The sequence below is a fragment of the Littorina saxatilis genome, unplaced genomic scaffold (genome assembly GCF_037325665.1).
Source record: "Littorina saxatilis isolate snail1 unplaced genomic scaffold, US_GU_Lsax_2.0 scaffold_1308, whole genome shotgun sequence".
Taxonomy (NCBI): Eukaryota; Metazoa; Mollusca; class Gastropoda; order Littorinimorpha; family Littorinidae; genus Littorina; species Littorina saxatilis.
In genome coordinates this window covers 8401-32623 of record NW_027129691.1, presented here as the reverse complement: position 1 = coordinate 32623, position 24223 = coordinate 8401, and the positions used below count along the sequence as shown (strand labels likewise).

Genomic DNA, 24223 nt, shown 5'->3' with positions numbered 1-24223 from the left:
CACACACACACACATATTTATTTATCTTCCCGTGTCTTATAAACACTACGTTTCATGACAATAAAGTTTATTCGTATTATTCGTATTCGTATTCGTCTGTCTGTCTGTCTGTCTGTCTGTCTGTCTGTCTCTCTCTCTGTCTCTCTCTCTCTCTCTCTCTCTCTCTCTCTCTCTCTCTCTCTCTCTCTCTCTCTCTCTCTCTCTCTTTTTGCTTATTTCTATTTTCTTTTGTCAGCCAATGGCACTTTCTTTTCGAGTATTTTTCCTTTATCTTTGATGTTTCTCACTTACTCCTCCCATCACATTGTCTCTCCTGTCCTTTCCTCTCTGTTTTGCAGATAACTAGATTGTCTACTGAACTACTTATATCACCTGTGGCAAAGGGGAGGGGGGTGGGGATGTGGAGTTGGTGGTGGCTCATCAGTGGGCTTTTCTCTCATGTTAAGGACTTGCGTGTACCGATGGTGTGTCTTTTATTTTGACGGAGCTGTCACATTTTGCAATCCAAAATAGATTGGGATGGAAGATAAAAAAAAGTTAAAAAAAAATTGTCAGTCCCTGGTGACAGCAGTGACAATGAACCAACACAACATGCAACCAATGAAAAGTCAGATTGTAACTGCTGCAGTTGGAACCTGTTCTGTTGGCACTGGTCCGAACAAAAAGCAGGGGCGGATCAGTTCATTTTATGGGGGGGGGGGGGGTCCAAAAGTATATTTTGAAGATAAGGGTGTGAAGGCGCGAAGCGCCGAGCCGACGGCGCGAAGCGCCCAGCTTGCTAGGGGGTACGGGGGCATGCCTCACCGGAAAATTTTGAAAAAAAGGATGCAAAATGGTGCAATCTGGTGCATTCTGAGGATGATCATTACCAGTTTCAGGCAGCAGATTTTGTCACTGATTAATACCCCAAAAATATTTATTTTTGGGGGGTGGGGGGGGGGGGTCCGGAAACCCCAGAACCCACCCCCCCCCCCCCCCCCCCCATCGTCCGCCCCTGAAAAGGATTAATGTCAGTGGTAGCATCGGAACATACGACGACTGGGTTTGTTATCAGTGAGAGATGACCGATTTAACCTTTGATTGGGGTATGCAGTGCACTTCTACTTAATTTTGACTCAGAATTGCACGCTCTAACGAATAATTCGAACCCCCACGATACCACTCTTTTGCATCAAATAGGACTCCATTGTCCCTAATTGTCCTTTTTACATTTAGTCAAGTTTTGACTAAATGTTTTAACGTAGAGAGGAAATCGAGACGAGGGTCGTGTAAGGCGAAAATACAACATTTAGTCAAGCTCAGTCGAACTCACAGAATGAAACTGAACGCATTGCATTTTTTTCCGCAAGACCATACACTCGTAGCATCGTCTGTCCACCGCTCGTGGCAAAAGCAGTGAAATTAACAATCCAGAAAAGCGCAGTAGCGGTAGCGCTGAGGAGGATAGCACGCTTTTCTATATCTCTATTCTTTTTATCTTTCTGAGCGTGTTTTTAATCCAAACATATCATATCTATATATTTTTGGAATCAGAAACTGACAAGGAATATGATGAAATTGTTTTTAAATCGATTTCGGAAATTTTATGTTAATCATAATTTTTATATTTTTAATTCTCAGAGCTTGCTTTTAATCCAAATATAACATATTTATATGTTTTTGGAATCAGAAAATGACTAAGAATAAGATAAACGTAATTTTGGATCGTTTTATAAAAAATTAAAAAATTTAATTACAATTTTCGGATTTTTAATGACCAAAGTCATTAATTAATTTTTAAGCCTCCAAGCTGAAATGTAATACCAATGTCAAGATTGTTTTGCCAAAATTTCAATTAATTTTAGTGAAAAATGAGGGTGTGACAGTGCCGCCTCAACTTTTACAAAAAGCCGGATATGACGTCATCATAGACATTTATCCAAAAAATGAAAAAAAATGTCTGGGGATATCATACCCAGGAACTTTCATGAAAAATTTCATAAAGATCGGTCCAGTAGTTTACTCTGAATTGCTCTACACACACACAGACACACACACACACACACACACACACACACACACACACACACACACACACACACATATTTATTTATCTTCCCGTGTCTTATAAACACTACGTTTCATGACAATAAAGTTTATTCGTATTATTCGTATTCGTATTCGTCTGTCTGTCTGTCTGTCTGTCTGTCTGTCTGTCTGTCTCTCTCTCTGTCTCTCTCTCCATCTCTCTCTGTCTCTCTCTTTTCTCTCTCTCTTCTCTCTCTCTCTCTCTCTCTCTCTCTCTCTCTCTCTCTTTTGCTTATTTCTATTTTCTTTTGTCAGCCAATGGCACTTTCTTTTCGAGTATTTTTCCTTTATCTTTGATGTTTCTCACTTACTCCTCCCATCACATTGTCTCTCCTGTCCTTTCCTCTCTGTTTTGCAGATAACTAGATTGTCTACTGAACTACTTATATCACCTGTGGCAAAGGGGAGGGGGGGTGGGGATGTGGAGTTGGTGGTGGCTCATCAGTGGGCTTTTCTCTCATGTTAAGGACTTGCGTGTACCGATGGTGTGTCTTTTATTTTGACGGAGCTGTCACATTTTGCAATCCAAAATAGATTGGGATGGAAGATAAAAAAAAGTTAAAAAAAAGAATTGTCAGTCCCTGGTGACAGCAGTGACAATGAACCAACACAACATGCAACCAATGAAAAGTCAGATTGTAACTGCTGCAGTTGGAACCTGTTCTGTTGGCACTGGTCCGAACAAAAAGCAGGGGCGGATCAGTTCATTTTATGGGGGGGGGGGGTCCAAAAGTATATTTTGAAGATAAGGGTGTGAAGGCGCAAAGCGCCGAGCCGACGGCGCGAAGCGCCCAGCTTGCTAGGGGGTACGGGGGCATGCCTCACCGGAAAATTTTGAAAAAAAGGATGCAAAATGGTGCAATCTGGTGCATTCTGAGGATGATCATTACCAGTTTCAGGCAGCAGATTTTGTCACTGATTAATACCCCAAAAATATTTATTTTTGGGGGGTGGGGGGGGGGTCCGGAAACCCCAGAACCCACCCCCCCCCCCCCCCCATCGTCCGCCCCTGAAAAGGATTAATGTCAGTGGTAGCATCGGAACATACGACGACTGGGTTTGTTATCAGTGAGAGATGACCGATTTAACCTTTGATTGGGGTATGCAGTGCACTTCTACTTAATTTTGACTCAGAATTGCACGCTCTAACGAATAATTCGAACCCCCACGATAGCACTCTTTTGCATCAAATAGGCCTCCATTGTCCCTAATAGTCCTTTTTATATTTAGTCAAGTTTTGACTAAATATTTTAACATCGAGGGGGAATCGAAACGAGGGTCGTGGTGTATGTGCGTGTGTGTGTCTGTGTGTGTGTCTGTGTGTGTGTGTGTGTAGAGCGATTCAGACTAAACTACTGGACCGATCTTTATGAAATTTGACATGAGAGTTCCTGGGTATGAAATCCCCGAACGTTTTTTTCATTTTTTTGATAAATGTCTTTGATGACGTCATATCCGGCTTTTCGTGAAAGTTGAGGCGGCACTGTCACGCCCTCATTTTTCAACCAAATTGGTTGAAATTTTGGTCAAGTAATCTTCGACGAAGCCCGGACTTCGGTATTGCATTTCAGCTTGGTGGCTTAAAAATTAATTAATGACTTTGGTCATTAAAAATCTGAAAATTGTAAAAAAAAATGAAAATTTATAAAACGATCCAAATTTACGTTTATCTTATTCTCCATCATTTGCTGATTCCAAAAACATATAAATATGTTATATTCGGATTAAAAAAAAGCTCTGAAAATTAAATATATAAAAATTATTATCAAAATTAAATTGTCGAAATCAATTTAAAAACACTTTCATCTTATTCCTTGTCGGTTCCTGATTCCAAAAACATATAGATATGATATGTTTGGATTAAAAACACGCTCAGAAAGTTAAAACAAAGAGAGGTACAGAAAAGCGTGCTATCCTTCTTAGCGCAACTACTACCCCGCTCTTCTTGTCAATTTCACTGCCTTTGCCATGAGCGGTGGACTGACGATGCTACGAGTATACGGTCTTGCTGAAAAATGGCATTGCGTTCAGTTTCATTCTGTGAGTTCGACAGCTACTTGACTAAATATTGTATTTTCGCCTTACGCGACTTGTTCAAAGCTGTATATGAGCTGTTTGGGTGAAAACAAGCATATTTCTACATTTGAAACCCATCGAGCATCCATTTCCGGGGCTCCGTCGCCACGTTTTTGGCTTTAAAATTTAAATACGGGAAAACGCCAATCCTTATGCAAAATATTATGCATTTCGAAACAAGGTTGGACGGGCGCAGTGGCGTTGTGGTAAACATCGGCCTCCTAATAGGAAGGTCCTGAGTTCGAATCCCGGCCGCGGCCACCTGGTTGGTTAAAAGTGGAGATTTTTTCGATCTCCCAGGTCAACTTATGTGCAGACCTGTTAGTTACTTAACCCCCTTCGTGTGCACGCAAGCACAAGACCAAGTGCGCACGGAAAAGATCCTGTAATCCATGTCGGAGTTCGGTGGGTTATGGAAACACGAACATACCCAGCATGCCTACCCAACAAAAGCGGAGTGAAGCTGACTATGCTCTCAGAATATAGTGTGGGGTACCCAAATGGGCAAACAAGCTCACACGTCACCAGAATTTCTGGAACGCTGTAGAAGAAGAAGAAGAAACGTGCGACATTGTTTGTATGTTTTAATACCGTTGACATTTTCAAAACACACACTATTAAAAAATATTCCACATATTCATATAGTGAAGCACCCCTTGAAAGATCGAACTACTGAGAATGCTTAGTCTTTGGAGTGTGTCGGTGCAACATTAGTCTGTTGTTCATATCGGCAAGGTTGTTGCGAACAATGTTGACCTCGCGTCAATGCTACATCCGCAGGGAAGTGGAAGGGTAAGCTACTTTGAACAGAACATTAGCCGGAGAGACGTTCATCCTATTGAACGTTACCACGATGAGGAATGCAATGAGACAAATGGAGAAGACATGAATGGGTCAACACAGCAGGCACTGGGATGTGTCTGGCATGTGTCTCTAGAACAGTCAAACGGTTCCTCGCCATTTCAGAACAGAGAGCGTCACTCTTTTCAGTTTCAGAGTCATGTTCCTTGCTCTGCTGACGTGGCCACTAACGGCACCAACGGGGGTCATGTCCCAGAAAACGACGACTCACTCTCAGAAACGTTGACCCACATGGATCAATACGTTTGCTAATTAAAGTTGTCGTTAAAATCAGATTTTCACCAACATATTTAAAAGTGATTCGGTTGTATTCCTGATCTTTTCTTGAATCCAAAAATACACATGTCATGTTTACGCTGAAAATGTGTTCAGAATTAAAGAAAATTTGTGTATGCAGATTAGGTACTACATTCGCATGCCCCGCCAAGACGAGCATAATCCGTCTCGGTCATTGGATCTGGACTAGCCAAGTATTAATATATGTAGTCTTGGCGATGCCTGCTTTTGAGTGTTGACTTTTTGGTTTACCAACAGGTTGACTAAATGTTTTAATATTGCTTCACTTGACTCATTTCTTGGTTAAATATCCACCAGACGGAGTGCCGCAGCCCGTGTTCAGCGAAGATTGGCAGTTCCAGGAATCGTTTTCCACCACAGGGGGACAGCTGCGGGGACGTAATTCTGACGTCATCTTGATCGTTCCCGAACATGCCGTTACAGATGCCAGTCAAGAAAGTTTATGTGAGGTAAAGAAACAAGCCTTAGCTGATGTCATTATCAAAAAAGGATCTGAAAGTTCTGCCAATATAAACGAAGCAGTTTCTTCAGAAGTCAGCGGCCAAGCCCGGGAAGCTCATGACATAAACAATGACGTCATCATTCGAGGAGCCATTTCAACCGACTTGAAGAGAGTGCACGAGACACTTCACCTGGGGAGGTGTGATTCAGTCCGCAGCCCGGCAGCAGAGTACTTTGCCGGAGAGAACTTCAGCTTCCAAAAGCCTGTCTCCATCTCTCTTCCTCACTTTCTGCCTCCTGGGTTTAGTGCTGCCGATGTGAGGGTGTACCAGTTCCACAGAGATAGTGACGGACAGATCCTTGTCAACACGCTCAAACCGTTGAAAACCGAAGACACATCAGACAAGCATACTGCAAGCAACACCCCAGGCACATCGGCAGAGAATGACGTCACCGCCACTGAGGGATTTTACTTCACCGACGACAACCGAATCCAGGTGGTGACGTCACACTTCTCGGGGTACTTGTGCACTCTGTGTAAGAAAGAGATGGACCCCCCTCACCTCCGCCTCCGTCTGTACGGCAAGCACGCGCAGAGACAGTCACGTGACGTCGACCTGACCTTGTTCATCTGGGACCTCAGGCTGGACATCCGCGACTTCCGGAAGGTGCGTTACCATAGTTACTGATAACTGTTTCATGTCACTGAACGCAGACCTTTTTGACTCAACTGAGTTATCAGGAGTCTTAGGAATGAGGACTGTTAGGCCAGCCGGCCGTAGACACACATAAAACTTAGTTGTGTACACAAATTTTGTCTTGGCAATCCCAAGATCAACCCAGTCAACTGGGCTACAACTGGTTTTAAAGGCAATTACTATGGTTTTTGTGATGTATTTCTCTTTTTTTTCCTCTCCAAAATGTGTATTTCTACTGTTTAATTGCTCATCTTCTCTGTCGTGTGAAGGCTGGGCTCCCAAACCCCGAGGAAGAAAAGACGTTTCAAGCAAGCCAAACATTGGAGCCACTGGCCACAACTGCCATCGAAAACGTTCAGCTGGGAGTGCATCTGCGCTTGTCGGAGCAGGAAGAAGCCATCTGGATGCATATGGGGAGCGGTGGAGAACCTTTCTTGAATTCCGAGAGGGTATACTGCTTTTATTAACATAGTGTTGTCTTGCCCTTTCGTCTGTTTTACAGTTCTTCAAGGTTGATAGTTAGTCACACAGCTAGCATATATATTAAACTTAGCCCACCAGATAGCGACTTAAATGTTTACCCAGTTTCTGGAAATCGCCGGGTACAAAGGCAATTTGCCACGTGACTAGTTGTTCCAATAATGTGTCCAGCGTGTAACAGTGTACCTGAATCCTTTTAAGTCAAAATGATGATATTTAGCCAGCTAGCTTGAATTTGTTTATCTCAAACTACCTGCATAAAGCAGTATTTGCTACGTTATTGATACTACTTGTTTAGTGAAAACAAAAATCAGAAACCACGCAAACAGGTCCGGGTCTGCTAAAGCATGTTCAACAACTTGCTTTACGATTTGTGAAACATTTTCAAACATCAAAATACCGTTTTTATTTTTAAGAATGTTTCTCAGTACAAAGGAAATCAGATTTTAGCATTATAGTACTGAGAGAAAAGCTGAACTAAATCAGAATACAACCGTATCAGTACCAAAGTCATTTTCTCCTCATCATTTATTGTTATCTTATATTGCAGAGGATTGGTGTCAAGAAGTTCGTGCCTTGCTGCCTGGACACGATACCCGAGCGCGTGGACTGGGCGCTCCTCACACGTCATGACCCCGGCCAGCTGAGGTGGTTCCAATGTGTGCTGGACGTTGGTTACGTCACGGCTGCCGTTGGTGATGTCCCACTCCAGTTTCTTCCAGTACCCCCCATGCAGTCTCTCCGAATTCGCGGTCTCGAGGTGACTGGTTGTCTTATATAGGCTGTTTATTCACTTTCATACCGTGCAGGGCAGTGTACGGATACATTTTTAGAGTTCAATATTGGAACACACAAAAAAGCAAAATGATAGAAAAGTTCATACACAATAATAGAACAGAGCCCAACGAAGTCAACCGAGCATAAATCTTATCGTACGATTTGACCATTGAACACAATGTACTCAGTCAGTTAAATGTGATTAACGTCGGCATATCCTTGCTTTTAAATGTGAACAACTTATAATGGTATATATACTTTCTCTCAGACTCTTAGACGCAGCGAGAGACCTTCGACTGTAGTTAAGAGACTCAGATACAGAAAATCGTAACATTTGCACAGACAGTATTTTCAAAACTTGTAATCTTTGTTGTCCTGTCAGTTGCTGAACGAGCAGAGGTCAGCCAAGACGCAGACTGACCAGCACCTGATGGAGAACACTCACGTCAAGCAGCTGGAGGGAAACTTCCCCTCTCTCAGGACGACTGCCGAGGCCCCTTCCACTACCTCGAGTCCACCCTTCTCTCTGCTGCAGACTGCAGCAGTCCAGGATGCCTCAGCCTATTATGGTCAACGCCAGTATGTAGCCACCGCCTCAACGCCCCCGCGCCATCAGGGTTTGTCGAGCTCTTCTGACAGTGTCAGCAATATCCATCAGTCCTGTACTGGTGGGGGGATGGCTGCCATGTCCTTGAACCCTGGCAGAGCAGCGGCAAACCACAGCAGAGCCGCATCTCCTGTTGAAGAGCAAAATGCTGTTATGTCTTTCGACAATGGGGGAACAATGGCCAATCAGGCAGAAGCAACTCCCATCCAAAAGCAAAATACTGCCATGTCTTTCGTTCCTGAGGTAGCAATAGTGAATCAGGCCAGATCAACTCAGGTCCATGAAACAATGCCAGCCATGGTTCTAAACCCACCGGTGTCAGCAGCCAGCCCCAGCAGAGGACATCAAGTTGCAGGGAGTTGCAGTGAAGTGGACAACTCCACAAAGCAGGTCATCTACACCAACTGCACGTTCAACATGCAGGCCAACAAAAGCACCACCAACAACAACGTCGGCAAACTCCATAAAATGAGCTTTGGCAACACCACCAACATTGCCACAGAGGGGGACCAGGCAGAAGGGGGTACGCCGCATCACGTGACACCGCCCCATCACGTGATGGAACCACGCATCGAGTTCCCGGATGTGGCGGAAGTTTTGCAGCAGTCATTGGCACAACAAGTGGAAAATGAGCCACTCCAGTGACACCAGTGGAGGGTTTTGCTTCAAAGAGGAATTCGATAACACAGCACTCTAACTGAACTACCGACTCATACCACCACGCTGAAGTCTGAGATAATGAATCCGGCAATCCCGCCTGACAAGTTCCTGATCCCTCAAAAACCAGGACGCCTCATTCGTCCACGTCAATCTTCCAGAGACTTTAGCACCTCGAACCCAGTAGACAACTACATCAGGAACAATAGCAGATGCTTCACTGTGCCACGCTGTAACACTGAGCAATACAGACATTCGTTTTTTCCAAAGACTGTAGTGGCCTGGAACCAATTAGATGAAGTAACTGTAACCTCGGCATCGACCGAGAGCTTCAAGTCGGCGCTGGCAGTAGCCAGACGACGATAAAGAACTAGCTGCGCACCCCCCACTCCGCTGCATCAATGCCAGACATGGATGACTTGTCCTACAAGTGCAGCGTAACCTACAGATACAGAATCAGGCTTCAAATAACATTGATTGCGAGACGTGGGGAGATCAGTTCCATGCGTGTAGATCTGAGCTACATTGATTCACATTTTATGTGTTATTTCTTGTGTATGAGTGTGTGTGTTTTTGTTTTCATCATCCAGTACACTTTCTTGTCGCAGAAAAATCAAGATGGAATGAACTTGATCTTTTGTTTCTCGAGAGTATTCGACAGACATTTGTAATTGTATGCGTACTCTTATAGCACCTTCGAATGATCATTAAACATAGCTGTCGATAGATTCAAAGTTGAATTTTCCCCTGCGCTGAATCATGACAAATCTCTCAATAATTCATCTCCCCGTGCATAGCGACAGTCTGATTATGGGTCACCCCACTGATAGATTATGGAAGGCGATTGTTTAGGAGAGACTGTTTAAATACGTTTTCTGGTTTCTAAATAACGTGATAAATGCTGATACAACAGTATTTATTACCAAAACCGTAAATTAAACATGCTGAGAACATTGTCTTGAAATGAAAAGGAGGGCCCCAAAGGGGGGGGTATCATCACGATCACGGGAAGGGAAATTTTAGCTTTCACGATTACAGTTACCTTGATTTTAGTTTTCACGATCACAAACACCTTGACGAATAGAGGATCATAGAGTGATACAGATGTGAAATATGTACGTTGAAAATAAAATGCTTTGCAATAATGCCCATCACGATCACGAAAACAAATCACGATCACGATCACGAGACTTGATTTTTTTGTCATCACGGATCACGGGCAAAGTCCCATCACGATCACAGAAATGGAAATTTCGGCAATCACGGTCACAGAAAGGTCAAAAAACGCCAATCACGATCACGATTTTAAACCCTTTGGGGCCCTCGAAAAGGAGTGCTAACATTGAGGTACATTTACATAGGTTATGAACCGAGAGTCAGCGAAAGCAAGGACTAGAAATGAATCTTAATTTTGAGAATGCTGAAAGAGTGGTTTCACGTTATATACATGTACAATTGTGTCAATGGATCTGATGGACTTTGTGTTCACTCTGCTCGGCAATCCCCTTCGAAAAAAGTGTTCACAGGCTATTTTACATTTACTGAAACATGTTCTGCTCTTCTGCAATACAATTGTACGGAGTATATGTCATGCAAGAAATTCTGTAAGTGTGTGTGTGTGTGTGTGTGTGTGTGTGTGTGTGTGTGTGTGGGAGAGAGAGAGAGAGAGAGAGAGAGAGCACGCGCTATCTTCTTATTTTTATTTTGCCAGGATAGGATATATTTCTAAAACAATTTTATCTTCGTATGCTGGGTGAACAAAAATGCAAAAAATTTAATCTACTATATAATACTGGTAGGATTTTCGGTGGTTTTTCGATTCCTGTGACCAAACCGCGCGGATTTGTGCCTTCTCCTTCGGTTGCCATGCCAACGTGACCCAGGAAATCGATTCCGCTAGGTCCCGACTTCCAATTTTGTCCACGAACAAAGTTTGAAGAGGTTTGTCTCGCAAATTTGAGCAGACAACAGTGAACTTTGACCTGAACTTTGACATCGCGGCGAAAGAGATCTGTGATTGGTTCTTCTTCAACTTTCGGTTCGACTAAACACGCGACCGCACCTCAGACGAACCTAGCTGTGTGTTTTATTTCTCTACCCCAGACGAACCTAAAATAATAAGAAGATAGATAGATCTGTTTATCTGTTAATGAAACTCCAAAATATTCCATAGATTTGTTTACTAAATAGTTCGAAACATTATCACCTGATAAGTCGCCGTATAACCTTATAGGTTCCAGCGACTAAATATTTTCCCCCGGTGCAACCATAGACATGTACGTCATCATGATCTCCCCTTAATTTGACCGTTATTTTGGCTGTCTTAGTGAAATGGTAAGATATATCTCTATGTTGTTTACATGTAAGTGTTCGGAAAAAATACAGTTATAGCAGTTATGTACAAAAATAAGCAGCATATGCTCTTTTCGCCAAAGTAAAGTCCTTTTTTCTTCTGGTTTCTTATATGTGTCACAGCACACCGCAAGCTTTTAGGCGAATAGCAAGTGAGTGGTATATATATATCATCAATTTTATAGTAGGTAACGGTGTAAATTACTTGCCATGTTCATGTCCATTATTATGATTATACGTTTTCCATATTCCATATGTGTCATATAATTGTGTGTTGCTTGATGCCATGTATGTATGTGTGTGTGTGTGTACATGACTTTAAATAAGCATGGATTGGATGTGTGCACTCGATTGTGTGTGTGAACCATGTATATATTTTCTGTTGTCAATTACATATGTTATACTATGCGTTTGAATCATTAAGTATTTTAGACGTCGTACTTTTTTTCGTATCTTCACGATGGCTTTTTACCCGTTTAAATTTTAATGCTTCCAACTTTCAAAGCGCTGCACGGCTGGGAAGAGATGCGCACTTTTATCACTGTTGTTCATGTAGACGTAATCATGGATTTATGCAAACGTCATACCTGCTGTATTTTATTTTGTTTGTTTGTATAGTCGCGTGCGGTCGCGCAGTCTTTTTGGTCAGTTCCGATTACCTCCCATTGATGCGAAAACCTATATGACTGTTTTTTGTTATTTTTCTCTCTGTTAATTCACCAGTGGGGGGGGGGGGGGTGCAAACAACATTTTCACAACCTTATAGGTTCCAGCGACTAAATATTTTCCCCCGGTGCAACCATAGACATGTACGTCATCATGATCTCCCCTTAATTTGACCGTTATTTTGGCTGTCTTAGTGAAATGGTAAGATATATCTCTATGTTTTTTACATGTAAGTGTTCGAAAAAAATACAGTTATAGCAGTTATAGCAAGTGAGTGGTATATATATATCATCAATTTTATAGTAGGTAACGGTGTAAATTACTTGCCATGTTCATGTCCATTATACGTTTTCCATATTCCATATGTGTCATTTAATTGTGTGTTGCTTGATGCCATGTATGTATGTGTGTGTGTGTGTGTACATGACTTTAAATAAGCATGGATGTGTGCACTCGATTGTTATACTATGCGTTTGAATCATTAAGTATTTTACACGTCATACTTTTTTTCGTATCTTCACGATGGCTTTTTACCCGTTTAAATTTTAATGCTTCCAACTTTCAAAGCGCTGCACGGCTGGGAAGAGATGCGCACTTTTATCACTGTTGTTCATGTAGACGTAATCATGGATTCATGCAAACGTCATACCTGCTGTATTTTATTTTGTTTGTTTGTATAGTCGCGTGCGGTCGCGCAGTCTTTTTGGTCAGTTCCGATTACCTCCCATTGATGCGAAAACCTATATAAGAAGATAGATAGATCTGTTTATCTGTTAATGGAACTCCAAAATATTCCATAGATTTGTTTACTTAATTTTTAAAAGATAAGTTCGAAACATTATCACCTGATAAGTCGCCGTATAACCTTATAGGTTCCAGCGACTAAATATTTTCCCCCGGTGCAACCATAGACATGTACGTCATCATGATCTCCCCTTAATTTGACCGTTATTTTGGCTGTCTTAGTGAAATGGTAAGATATATCTCTATGTTTTTTACATGTAAGTGTTCGGAAAAAATACAGTTATAGCAGTTATGTACAAAAATAAGCAGCATATGCTCTTTTCGCCAAAGTAAAGTCCTTTTTTCTTCTGGTTTCTTATATGTGTCACAGCACACTGCAAGCTTTTAGGCGAATAGCAAGTGAGTGGTATATATATATCATCAATTTTATAGTAGGTAACGGTGTAAATTACTTGCCATGTTCATGTCCATTATACGTTTTCCATATTCCATATGTGTCATTTAATAATTTAATTGTGTGTTGCTTGATGCCATGTATGTATGTGTGTGTGTGTGTGTACATGACTTTAAATAAGCATGGATGTGTGCACTCGATTGTGTGTGTGAAACATGTATATATTTTCTGTTGTCAGTTACATATGTTATACTATGCGTTTGAATCATTAAGTATTTTACACGTCATACTTTTTTTCGTATCTTCACGATGGCTTTTTACCCGTTTAAATTTTAATGCTTCCAACTTTCAAAGCGCTGCACGGCCGGCTGGGAAGAGATGCGCACTTTTATCACTGTTGTTCATGTAGACGTAATCATGGATTCATGCAAACGCCATACCTGCTGTATTTTATTTTGTTTGTTTGTATAGTCGCGTGCGGTCGCGCAGTCTTTTTGGTCAGTTCCGATTACCTCCCATTGATGCGAAAACCTATATGACTGTTTTTTGTTATTTTTCTCTCTGTTAATTCACCAGTGGCTATGTAACATGTGTTACAGAATTGCACCGGTGTAAGGGTTAACATTTTATTTTTCACCAAGAGAATATAATTCATTATATGCGGGATAATGTGCGGGGGGGGGGGGGGGGGGAGGGGTGCAAACAACATTTTCACAAGCACATAACCAACAAAATGACATCGCATGCGCAGCACACAAAGTGCGTAGCACGGGTACCACTAGTGTAAAATATTTGCCTTAACCAGGGGGTGTGTGTGTGTGTGTGTGTGTGTGTGTGTGTGTGTGTGTGTGTGTGTGTGTGTGTGTGTGTGTGTGTGTGTGTGTGGGCTGCAAACACAGCAGGCAAATACCATGACCAGCAGAAGAATCACAAGAAGGTATCAATCTGCGTGTGTGTGTGTGTGTGTGTGTTCGGGCAACCTTAAATCCTTAAAAATCACACACAAGATTCCCAAGGCGCAATTGCCACGGGGTACAATTGTGGAGTTGTCCGGGATAAAGTCGACCAAAAGGGGAAGAAGGGAAATCATTTATCTGGAACCTCACGTACATGTATACAAAACAATTTTGAGAAATCGACGGATGACTTTTGCATCACAAACGATGGGCGCTGAGGAAATGTTCACACAAGGAAAATCGCGCTTCACAACTTTATCACCAACACAAGATTGGAAAAAATTTACCTCATGTAAATAAACAAACTTACCAACGCATATATGTAAGCATTAACACGCACACAAGCACGTATACACTTTATCATATTAGTTTCAGCATATTAGTCTAACACCAACAACAGTATCAGTGATCACACAGTTTCATATGTATGGAACGCCTCAACTGCCTTATGTTGATACAAAACATTATGTTGGGTCAACGTGTTATATGTTGGGTGGTTTTGTCACCATGTTGTGTGTTTAGTTAGTTTATGTCATTATGTTCAGTGGCTTTGTCATTATGTTGGGTCAACTTGTCGTTATGTTCAGTGGCTTTGTCATTATGTTGGGTCAACTTGTCGTTATGTTCAGTGGTCGTGTCATTATGTTGGGTGGTTTTGTCATTATGTCATGATGTCAACTTGTCATGATGTTGGGTCAACTTGTCATGATGTTGGGTGTATTTGTCATGATGTTAGGTGGTTTTGTCATGATGTTGGGTGGTTTTATCATGATGTTGGGTGCTTATGTCATTATGTTGGGTGGTCATGTCATTATGTTGGGTGGTCGTGTCAATATGTTGGGTGGTCGTGTCATTATGTTGGGTGGTTTTGTCATTGTGTTGGGTGGTTTTGTCATTGTGTTGGGTGGTTTTGTCTTTGTGTTGGGTGGTCGTGTCAATATGTTGGGTGGTTTTGTCATGTTGGGTGGTCGTGTCAATATGTTGAGTGGTTCTGTCATTATGTTGGGTGGTCGTGTCGTTATGTTGAGTGCATAGTTATGTCAAAGAGTCATTATGTTTGGCGCTTCCATCATTATGTTCGGTCAACTTGTCATTCTGTTAGCGCATCTATTTCTGTATAAACGCGTCTCTGATTGGATAACAGCGACCAATGAGATTGCGACTTACAAAATCATGCTTTTCCGGTTCTTACTAAAATGGCGTCTTGCAGAAGTATGCTTGACAACGCAGATCGCAAAATACCACTATCGTCAGCCATGTTGGTTTTACAGGAAGAGCATTATTTTGTAAGTCGCAATCCCATTGGTTGATGTTATCCAATCAGAGACGTGTTTATACAGAAAAACATGCGCTACCATAACGACAAGTTGACCGAACATAATGACAGGACCACCCAACATAACGACAAAACCCCAAGACAAGACAAGACGTGCTTACACAGAAAAAAATGCGTTACCAGAAAGACAAGTTGACCGAACATAATAATAGAAGGGTTAACCAACATAACGACAAAACCCCAAGACAAGACGTGTTTACACCGAAAAAAATGCGTTACCAGAAGGACAAGTTGACCGAACATAATAATAGAAGGATTAACCAATAGAAGCACTCAACATAATGACAAAACCACCCTACTCCCTACATAATGGCAAGTTGACCCACCATAATGACACAACCACCCAATATTATGACATGTTGACCCAACATAATGACAAAACCACCCAACATAATGACATAAGCACCCAACATCATGACAAAATCACCCAACACAATGACAAAACCACCCAACATAATGACAAAACCACCCAACAGTATGACAAAACCACCCAACAGTATGACATGACCACCCAACATAATGACAAAAGCACCCAACATCATGACAAAATCACCCAACATCATGACATGACCACCCAACATCATGACAAAACCACCCAACATCATGACAAAACCACCTAACATCATGACAAATACACCCAACATCATGACCAGTTGACCCAACATAATGACAAAACATCATGACAAAACCACCCAACATCATGACAAAACCACCCAACATCATGACAGAACCACCCAACATCATGACAAAACCACCCAAAGTCATGACAAGTTGACCCAACATAATGTTTTGTATCAACATAAGGCAGTTGAGGCGTTCCATACATATGCCTCATTGCAACATCTTGGTCATCATTGACATTGTTTCACATAATTAAACTAAATAGTATGATCACACTGTTTTATGTGCCTTAAGCTATGCATACCTAACAAAGCTTTTCTGATCACGGTAAACGGTTTGTTTGCCTACCATATATTTATTACTGAATGATTAAAAAATAAGATAATAATTATTAGCTCAGCTTTTGAAGAAAAGTTTTGTGAAATTTGCTGGCGTTTATTGTCCTGTTGCTAGGTATTCTTCTGTACACTTTTGGGGCAGCTTATACTCTTTGCCGGAACACTCTAAAACTTTGAACAGAAGTGTTCCACTTTTGAACACATTTCTGTAACACGTTTTAAGCACTTTGTTACATACAGTACATAGCTCTACCTGCAAAAGTGGCACACATAGTGTTCACTAGTGTCCAAAATGAACACTTATGATCACCATGTGTTTATTACGTGTACCTCTTTTGCTAGTGGAACTATGCACTTTGTCGCATAATGTTCAAAACTTGTTGTAGAATTGTGTTCAAAGGTGTTTAGAATGAAAAAAGACACCACGCAGCTCCTGCCGACCTGCTGACTTGTGTACGGAGAAAAGAGTGAGTTGTTCATGACATTGAACATGTTCAATCATAGACCATCTAGCAAGTAGTTTCTTCAGTGCCCGTGCCGGTTGTTATCCACAACTTGAAGTTCATGCTGAACTATTCTCTACACTTAGTGCGCATAACAACAAGTATGTTTGCTTTAATCTCCGCTGGCAATAGTACTGCTGTGCACCGCATACCACTCAGTATGCAGTGCCTGCACTTCTACATGTAACCGCATGCAAAAAACAAGTCGCGTAAGGCGAAAATACAATATTTAGTCAAGTAGCTGTCGAACTCACAGAATGAAACTGAACGCAATGCCATTTTTCAGCAAGACCGTATACTCGTAGCATCGTCAGTCCACCGCTCATGGCAAAGGCAGTGAAATTGACAAGAAGAGCGGGGTAGTAGTTGCACTAAGAAGGATAGCACGCTTTTCTGTACCTCTCTTTGTTTTAACTTTCTGAGCGTGTTTTTAATCCAAACATATCATATCTATATGTTTTTGGAATCAGGAACCGACAAGGAATAAGATGAAAGTGTTTTTAAATTGATTTCGACAATTTAATTTTGATAATAATTTTTATATATTTAATTTTCAGAGCTTGTTTTTAATCCAAATATAACATATTTATATGTTTTTGGAATCAGAAAATGATGGAGAATAAGATGAACGTAAATTGGGATCGTTTTATGAATGTTTATTTTTTTTTACAATTTTCAGATTTTTAATGACCAAAGTCATTAATTAATTTTTAAGCCACCAAGCTGAAATGCAATACCGAAGTCCGGGCTTTGTCGAAGATTACTTGACCAAAATTTCAACCAATTTGGTTGAAAAATGAGGGCGTGACAGTGCCGCCTCAACTTTCACGAAAAGCCGGATATGACGTCATCAAAGACATTTATCGAAAAAATGAAAAAAACGGTCGGGGATATCAATCCCAGGAACTCTCATGTAAAATTTCATAAAGATCGGCCCAGTAGTTTAGTCTGAATCGCTCTACACGCACGCACGCACGCACGCACGCACGCACGCACGCACGCACGCACACACACACACACACACACATACACCACGACCCTCGTTTCGATTCCCCCTCGATGTTAAAATATTTAGTCAAAACTTGACTAAATATAAAAATGAACAGGAAAACTTCCAACAACAACCTGTGCAATCCAGCCGTACCTCTTCTTTAGACCTGTGCACAAGGAAGCCTGACCCTTTGATTCATCTGGGCTTTCCCAAGATTTTAAGCGTCCCTTTCTTTCTGGTCATTATTGTGTGTACTCCTTTTTGTCATTGGGATTTCCCGATACTACGTTATCGTTCTCCATGAGTAAGCAGGCGCTAGTGAAGGGTAGCTGTCTCGCAATGGAAGACAGCAGATTTGAATATCGCCAGCTAATTGCTGTTAAGTGCTTGCTGACATGATTTCATATAACTTCAAATAACAGTTAACTCAGGGTTATTGTGTCGCTTTATGAATTTGTCATTTTCTTTTCAATGCAAGGCCATTGACTTTTACGTGGAGTAAGCGGCGGGAACAGTCTCCCGCTTCAACGTCGGTTTCATTTTGGAAACGCAGGGTAAGTTTTTACTCACACGGGTAGAGGTCTTTATCATTCAGTTTTAGTCTTTACCAATTGTGTATTGTTGTTTCACATAGTGTGTGTGTTCCATAATTAATCCTGTCATACTTGTTCGAGTCTAAATATCGGACCCTATTGCTACGCTGAAAATACAATAGCGATTATATAGCTGTTCTGACCTTGATTTGTTGTTCCAAACTTACAAAATGACAGTTTTTGCGTCGATGCGTTGATCTCAGGTTTTGATAGCAGACGCCGTTTCTTATGCGCATTAGTTTTGCGCAGGCGCCACACTGACTTTGGAGAAAAAAACCTCGATTTGACAACACAGCTGTTAAACAGCTTTTTATTAGTTCATTCGTATACAACAAAAAGAAGTTTGAGTTTTTTTTAATTTTGAACAAGACTACTTATGAAGAAGACCAAAACACAACATCAACGGAAAACTAGAAACAACTGAAGAACTAGGATGCAACAAGGGGAGGAGAAGAGAACAGCTAATCCGTACAACGCGAGCAGACGGCAGCGAAGTTTTCAGTTTGGGTGAATGGCATTTATACTTATTTTGTCATGAAGCGAATTTTTCAACCTCAGTTATAAACGACTTCATGAATGTTAGTGCCATGGGTTGAACATCAATACTTCAGAGGGAAAGTGGGGTATTTAGTGTGGAGTTACGAGATAAGAAAAGCCGAATGTGAAAGTTTGTGTCAGTCGGCAAAAACAAAAACGGCTGTTCCGTTTACTCCCCTGTTTGTACTACATCTTTCGACTTTGGGCATTTTGTGGTGTTTAGGGACAGAAAATAATTGGTTTAGTCCTGTTTCATCGGGAAGTTAGCAGAAAAGGGTATGCTATCGACATTTGTAAAGCTGAAAAACATTCCCGAGAAGAATTTCAAGTTGTCAGTGTATACAGTTGTAGATTGAAACATCGTGTGGTACAGATGGGTAAACCGGAAACATGCGTCTTTGTTATTGCCCATATGCTTTTGGATATTGGCAAAAATGGCCGACTTCCGTAGCATTATGCTTTGATGATCGGAAAAGGGATGTGTGAGACCATCCAATCACAGCCCCCGAATTCCCCCACGTGTCCATCAGAATAGCTATATTAGTGGATAATTACATGTATCTACAGACAGGGTGGAAATATAGGTATGGCTGCCTTAATTAAACCTTTTGTCCATGTAAACCAAAGGTCAGTCAGTCAGTTAGCCTCTCTGTTTGCTTTTCATTTGTTTTCAGTTTGTCTAGGTGAAACCTGTTTTTGTGCAAAGATGGGCTTACGACACAGCAGGCGAAGAATACCAGATGAAGGTATCAATATGGGTGTGTGTTTGTGTGTGTGTGTGTGTGTGTGTGTGTGTGTGTGTGTGTGTGTGTGTGTGTGTGTGTGTGTGTGTGTGTGCTTGTGTTATAGACGTTGTTTTTGTTTTGATTCGTGTTTAGTACGAGACAAATTCGCTTCTTGTGAATGTGAGTACCTGTCCAATTATGTGTCTGTGACTCCAACACGAGGTTGGTGCAATTTATTAGCAAATAAATATGAAGAAGTGTACAATCATTCTGCGTTTGCAAGCTGCAGAATATTTCCTGTGAGCAAGTTTAATATTGTGTAGACTTTGTTTGTTAGTCTTCCTGTCTGTCTCTCTTTCTCTGTCTCTCTGTGTCTCTTTCTGTCTGTCAGTGTGCCTGTCTGTCTGTCTGCCAGTCTCTCTTCTTATGTAATAAAGTTCTGAGTTCTGAGTCCTAAAGTTCTGAGTTCTCTTTCTCTCTCTCTCTCTCACTCACACACACACACAACGACAGACACACACAAAACATACACTCACACACACACACACACACACACACAGACACACACACACACACACACACTCACACACTCGCACGCACACACACACACACACACACACACACACATACACACACACACACACACACACACTCACACTGCTATACATTAAGCATCGAAGGTTAGTATCAGCAAGCACTTTACAGGGGTTGGGCACCCCCCCCCCCCCTTGGCTTAAGCATGTACCTCCCAAACGCTTTTTTTGTGGGGGAGGGAGGGGGGGTTGCATCTGGATCAATTCTTCTTCATTGCCTATATATAGCTTGCTGTCGAACTGATTTACCTTTTTCGTTCAAGCAGAGGCTTCCTTTCCCTCCAGAAACATCAAAGAACGTTCAGCTTGCAACACCCACCCCCTGGACCCCCACCAAGGCGCTTCGCCCCCTGGACCCCCATCTGTAACCCCCCCCCCCCCCCCCTAGTACTCACCTAGTCCGGCCCTGCTTTATATAGAAGCTAGGTTGTCTAATTTCAGTTTTCTCAATCTGTCAAGACTAGACACGGTATGCAGAAAGTCGTGAGAGCTACCATTGAAAACTTTCGACTTTAGTCATGTTCACATTGCATTTGTCGTAGAAATATCCCACCTGGTTCTTGACATAGGTACAGCATGGAGCGATCGTGTCCATAATTATGTCAGAATGTGTGTTTTAGTGTGTGCGTTTCTTGTGTCATGAATCGTGGAATCGCTGTGTTACCTTTTTCCAGGCGGCGATGACGTAGGTCTACATTGTTTAAGACAGTCGCTTGCATGTAAGAAGTATTAACTGGCAAAGATATACGCAGCTATAATCAGTCTGCTTGTTTAAAAAAGTACAACGGTTTCCTAAGAGCAATACCAACGCGGGCACGCGCTGCATTTTTCATGTCCAATTAGTGTTCGTGTCCTTGCTCTGTCTGTCTGTCTGTCTGTCTGTCTGTCTGTCTGTCAGTCCATCTGTGTGAGTAGGGGTTAATTTCGATGTATGTGAGTGTGTGTGTGTGTGTGTGTGTGTGTGTGTGTGTGTGTGTGTGTGTGTGTGTGTGTGTGTGTGTGTGTGCGTGTGTGTTTGTGTGTGTGTTTGTGTGTGAGTTTGTGTGTGTGTGTGTGTGTGTGGTGATTTGTGTGCGCGTGCATGTTTGTGTGTGTGCGTGTGTTTGTGTGTGTATTGCATCTTATATAGACGTTGTTTCTGCTTTGATTTTTGTTTAGCACCAGATAACAGCCTTTCTTGGGAGGACTGGTCCAATTTTGTGTCTGAGACTCCAACACGAGGTTGGTGCAATTTATTAGCAAATAAATATGAAGAGGTGTACAATTATTATGCGCGTGCAAGCTGCAGAATATTTCCTGTGAGCAAGCTTAATATTGTGTAGACTTTCTGCGTAAATTAACCTTAAGATTTCTAACAGTGGAAGCTTGTCATAGGTACAGCCTTAGTGAGATATTTTTTGTTGACACACACACACACACACACACACACACACACACACACACACACACACACACACACACACACACACACACACACAGACAGACACAAGTCGTATATATATATATATACTGTTCAAAAAAAGAAACGCATAGTTGCTACTTGCCAAATTTGTTTTATTTTTCGAAAACATTAACAGAAAATCCAATATTTAGATTATTTGTTTGAAATTTGGTATGGACACAGTTGAATGCACACACAGTTCATTTGCATCTTCAAATCAATCAGTCAATCAATACGATTGGGTGCCGAGGCTGTCAAGTCAGTAGGGGGTGTGACTGCCTTGAGCAGCAACAACTGCCCGGCAACTTCTGGGCATGGACTGGATCAGATGCCGGATATCTTGCTGTGGGATGGTGTCCCACTCCTCCTGAACTGCCTGCAATAGATCGCGGTGATTTGCCGGCGCTTCTTCTCGCCTGCGCACACGTCTGTCCAATTCATCCCAGAGGTGTTCTATCGGGTTCATGTCTGGCGACATGGATGGCCAGGGAAGCACCTGGACATGGTGGTCGGTGAGGAACTGGGTGGTGAGTCGTGCTGTGTGCGGGCGAGCGTTGTCCTGCTGGAATATGGCATCCTGGTCAGCCAGAAGAGGAAGGGCGTGTGGGCGCAGAATTTCCTCCACGTATCGCTGGGCAGTTATGCGCCCTTGGACGTGCACCAGGGTGCTCCTTCCAGCGGTATTGATCGCCCCCCACACCATGACGCCTCCACCACCATGAACGGGTGCCTCATCCACACAGTTGGGCGCGTAACGTTCGTTTACTCTCCGGTAGACCCTCTTCCGACCATCATGTCGCTGGAGCAGGAAGTAGGACTCGTCGCTGAACCACACGTGTCTCCAGTGATTCCGGACGGTCCAGCGAAGGTGCTGGTTGCCCCACTGCACTCGGTTCTGGCGATGGCGGCGGGTGAGGACAGCTCCTCTGTGAGGTCTGCGAGCTCTCAAACCAGCTTCATGCAGGCGGTTCCGCACGGTCTGGTCCGATAATCGGTGTGGCCCGGGGAGAGCCTGGACAGAAGATGAGGCCGACAGGAAACGATTCCGGAGGTGGCGGAGCCGTATGAAGCGGTCGTGAGCAGCAGTTGTCGCCCTTGGTCTTCCCGCTCGTGGCAAGTCAGCAACGGAGCCAGTGGCTTGAAACCTGACCCACAGTCTACTGATGGTGCTCTGGGACACGTGGAAGTGCCTGGCGATTGCACTTTGACTTTGGCCTGCTTGTAAACGACCCAATGCAATTTGGCGGTCTTCTCTGCTCAATCGGGCCATCTTTCGTCGCTGAATTGTCGTCTGATTTCTTTGTGGCGAACAATCCGCTTTTATGGGTTTTGGAAGACATGGTGAGAGCTCAATATGCCCCGAGTTTCACGAGATTACACTGAAGCATGACGAGTGGTCATGCCAAATGAGCAATTTTGACATTGTAGCCACTGATAACGCATGCGTCACGTGCAGAGATCACTTGTGGCAATGGACGAAAGGTCGACGACCAGATAAACATTTTCTGCAGTTTGGTGGATATCCTTGTAGCCATATAACTAAATTAACCAAATATTACAAGCTATGCGTTTCTTTTTTTGAACAGTATATATACACAGACACATACACACACACTCACAAGTAAGCACACAAAACGCACGCACGCACACACGTCTACACCAACATTTCACTTTTTCTTCCTCAAACACAAACACAAACATACACAAACACACACTCACATACACACACACAAACACACACACATACACACACGTACGCACGCACATACGTACGCTCGCTCGCTCGAACGCACGCACACACACACACACACGCACGCACACACACACACACAGACACACACACACACACACACAAACAAATACACACTCACACACACACGTACGCATGCAAACACACACACACACACACACACACACACATACATACGTACAGACACACACACACACACACACACACACACACACACACACACACACATGCGTACAGACAGACACACACACACACACACACACACACACACAGAGTCAGCGACACAGACGACGCACTGCATATAATTGATGCTGCGATAGGGCTCATGACGAGTGCTTGGCCTGTTTTCTTTTCACAAAACGAAAGGCGGGCTGGGATAATCTGCAGTGCGTCGTCTGTGCCGCTGACTCTGCGCAGGTATAATTTGTCCCTAAGGGGCTTCGCTCACATATATGTAACTTCAGCAGGACCGATGACGCACTGCAGATTATACCAGCCCGCTACACGTTGCATGAAAGGAAAACAGGCCAAGTACTCGTCATAATCCCTATCGCGACATAAATAATAGGCCGTTCGTCGTCTGTGCCGCTGAAACTGCGCAGGCATATTCTGCCCATAAGAACAATACCAACGCGGGGAAGCGCTGCAATTTGCATGTCCCTCGGTGTTCGTGTTCTTGCTCCGTCTGTCTGTCTGTCTCTCTGTCGGTCTGTCTGCCTGTC

General features: G+C 42.7%; 1 protein-coding gene across 1 annotated transcript; it reads left to right on the top strand.

The window, feature by feature from the left end:
- Nucleotides 1-5598: 5598 nt before the first annotated feature.
- Nucleotides 5599-10606, top strand: LOC138957926 (uncharacterized; the record flags this gene model as incomplete). The annotated part of the gene is made up of 4 exons (XM_070328955.1): nt 5599-6410; nt 6710-6889; nt 7471-7680; nt 8080-10606. Coding segments are annotated over 4 exons (2072 nt in total), but the record flags the coding sequence as incomplete, so codon positions are not given.
- Between the last annotated feature and the right edge of the window lie 13617 nt (nt 10607-24223).